The sequence below is a fragment of the Corticium candelabrum genome, chromosome 12 (assembly GCF_963422355.1).
Source record: "Corticium candelabrum chromosome 12, ooCorCand1.1, whole genome shotgun sequence".
Taxonomy (NCBI): domain Eukaryota; kingdom Metazoa; phylum Porifera; class Homoscleromorpha; order Homosclerophorida; family Plakinidae; genus Corticium; species Corticium candelabrum.
The window spans coordinates 422558-425000 of record NC_085096.1 but is presented as its reverse complement, the minus strand read 5'-3'; the positions used below and the strand labels follow the sequence as shown (position 1 = coordinate 425000).

The 2443-nt window shown below is 45.5% G+C and overlaps 1 protein-coding gene across 1 annotated transcript in view; it reads left to right on the top strand.

Annotated features, from left to right (window-relative positions):
* LOC134188186 (uncharacterized) overlaps nucleotides 1-2443 on the top strand; it is a 19942-nt gene extending 17499 nt beyond the window's left edge. Inside the window, exons 16-22 of the mRNA XM_062656389.1 lie at nucleotides 141-223; nucleotides 283-391; nucleotides 452-516; nucleotides 989-1093; nucleotides 1158-1259; nucleotides 1322-1528; nucleotides 2011-2443. Of these exons, the coding sequence (XP_062512373.1) occupies nucleotides 141-223; nucleotides 283-391; nucleotides 452-516; nucleotides 989-1093; nucleotides 1158-1259; nucleotides 1322-1528; nucleotides 2011-2217 (878 nt within the window). The 3' untranslated portion in view covers nucleotides 2218-2443. The remainder of the gene's footprint in view (nucleotides 1-140; nucleotides 224-282; nucleotides 392-451; nucleotides 517-988; nucleotides 1094-1157; nucleotides 1260-1321; nucleotides 1529-2010) is intronic.

The following is a 2443-nucleotide window of genomic DNA, read 5'->3' as shown; positions in this document are numbered from 1 at the left end:
TTTAGTTTACTAAACAGTGCAGCTATCACTGTAGATGCATGTACTTGCAGTGTCTGAGAAAGTCCAATAATTTTTTAAAAATCTAAGTCACATGCTCAGGGTGGCTTCAGCTCATGAAATCTCATCATCGTGTGTTGCAGCTGCACTAAGTGAACGACATCGAGGCGACTTCATGGATCCCGTGTCTCAACAGCAACGAGACGTTCTGATCAAAATCCTTAAAGTATCACTACGATGTCACTCTGTCATTCCTGGTTAATATCAACTAGTTTGTGTCGTTAGAATGCCGACAATGACGAGACCCAGCGGAGACTTTTCTTTATTGAAGCGAAGATCTTGGTTCAACTGAAGCATCCGAATGTCGTCACTCTGTTTGGCATCGTCACGACAGGTTGTACCATTGCTACTCTGTTTCTCTGGTTTTCTGGTTTTTATTTCGTTGAATGTGAAGGAGCCGAACCGATGATTGTTACGCAGTATTTTAAGCATGGATCTGTATACAAGTTTTTTCAGAAAGTGAGTTGATGGCTACATGCAATGTGTGTGTGTGTGTGTGTGTGTGTGTGTGTGTGTGTGTGTGTGTGTGTGTGTGTGTGTGTGTTGTGTGTGTGTGTGTGAGTGTGTGTTGTGTGTGTGTGTGTGTGTGTGTGTGTGTGTGTGTGTGTTGTGTGTGTGTGCACTTGCGTATGCATGTGTGTGTATGCGTGTGGTGTGTGTGTGTGTGTGTGTGTGTGTGTGTGTGTGTGTGTGTGTGTGTGTGTGTGTGTGTGTGTTATGTGTGTGCACTTGCGTATGCATGTGTGTGTATGCGTGGTGTGTGTGTGTGTGTGTGTGTGTGTGTGTGTGTGTGTGTGTGTGTGTGTGTGTGTTATGTGTGTGCACTTGCGTATGCATGTGTGTGTACATGTGCGTATCTGTGTGTGTGTGTGTGAGTGTGTGTGAGTGTGTTTGTCTACACACTAATTCTACTCGTTCACTATTCTTCCAGCAATGCAATTCCGGTCGCAGCTTCTACCTCAATCAACTCCTCCACATGCTAATGGACATCTGTTCCGCCATGAAATATCTCTCACAGATCTCATGCATCATTCGAGTAAGCACCCATCCCCACCCCCACTCCACACACCACACACCCCATTCCCTACTGTTTTCTCTAGGTAATCTCATCACGCACTGTGTATGTCACCGAAGACGAACGCTGCAGGATCACAGACTTTGGATTTGCTCGTAAGGCAGTTGACGAGCTCTACAGCTCATCGGTACTTTTGCTTGCCATTGCATGTGCTTGCAGTGTCTGTTTACATTGAGTTTGTGTGTTCAGCATATGCGAGCTGTTCCTCTCCAGTGGACGCCGCCCGAGAGTTTTCCTCCTTATTTGGATTGTTCGGTGAAGTCTGATGTGTGGAGCTTTGGAGTGTTTATGTGGGAGGTGCTGTCATTGTGTCAGAGTGTTCCGTACTTTAATATACCACAGGAGCCGACGTTTGTACAGCAGCTTAATGATGGGTTGAGACCGGCAGTGTTCAAGGTGTGTGAGATGATTGGCTGGCTGTGTGGATTGGTAATGTTTAGCTGTGTGTGTGTGTGTGTGTGTGTGTGTGTGTGTGTGTGTGTGTGTGTGTGTGTGTGTGTGTGTGTGTTTATGTGTGTGTGTGTGTGTGTGTGTGTGTGTGTGTGTGTGTGTGTGTGTGTTTGTGTCACTGTGTGTGTGAATGTGGTGTATGTCCGTGTCTGTTGTCTGTTTGTCTTTCTGTGTGTTTGTCTCTCTATCTGTCTGTCTGTCTGTCTGTCTATTGTTTGTCTGTCTGTCTATGTGTTTTTCTGTCTGTCTGTCTGTCTGTCTGTCTGTCTGTCTGTCTGTCTGTCTGTCTGTCTGTTTGTTTGTCTGTCTGTCTGCTTTTCAATACGTTTCCACCAATTCCCTTTATAGATCATTTGTCCTTCTGTCATCACGTTGTTTCTGTGTAACGCAATACTCTAGACTGTCAACCTCATCTTCCTTGCATTTAGCCTTGTAAATCAGAACTTCGTGTTCTGATGGAAAAGTGTTGGCGAAAGGACACAAAGGACCGTCCATCCTTCCTACAGATCGAAAGTTGCCTGCTTGACGAGTCTCGCCAGGCCGACCGCAACAACATGAAAGTCGGTCCGAAGATCGAATTCTTTCCTCATCATCACTTCATCGAGACCAAACTGCCAGGTTTACCAGAGTTGTAGGTACAGGTAGAGTGATTGCATGCTGCGTGGGCGTGGTCATATGGTACTTGCTGTAGTATACTTGCAGCTGGTGATGCATGTATGCAGTATATATATATGCGGATGATTGAGGACACTTAATTGTATTATCTTTGTAGTTAATCTTGCGTAGCCGTTTTCGTTTGAAAAGGGAAATTGTGAGAAGGAAAATTCTGGCCATGCGAGGCTAGTGTTGGGCATGCGCTGT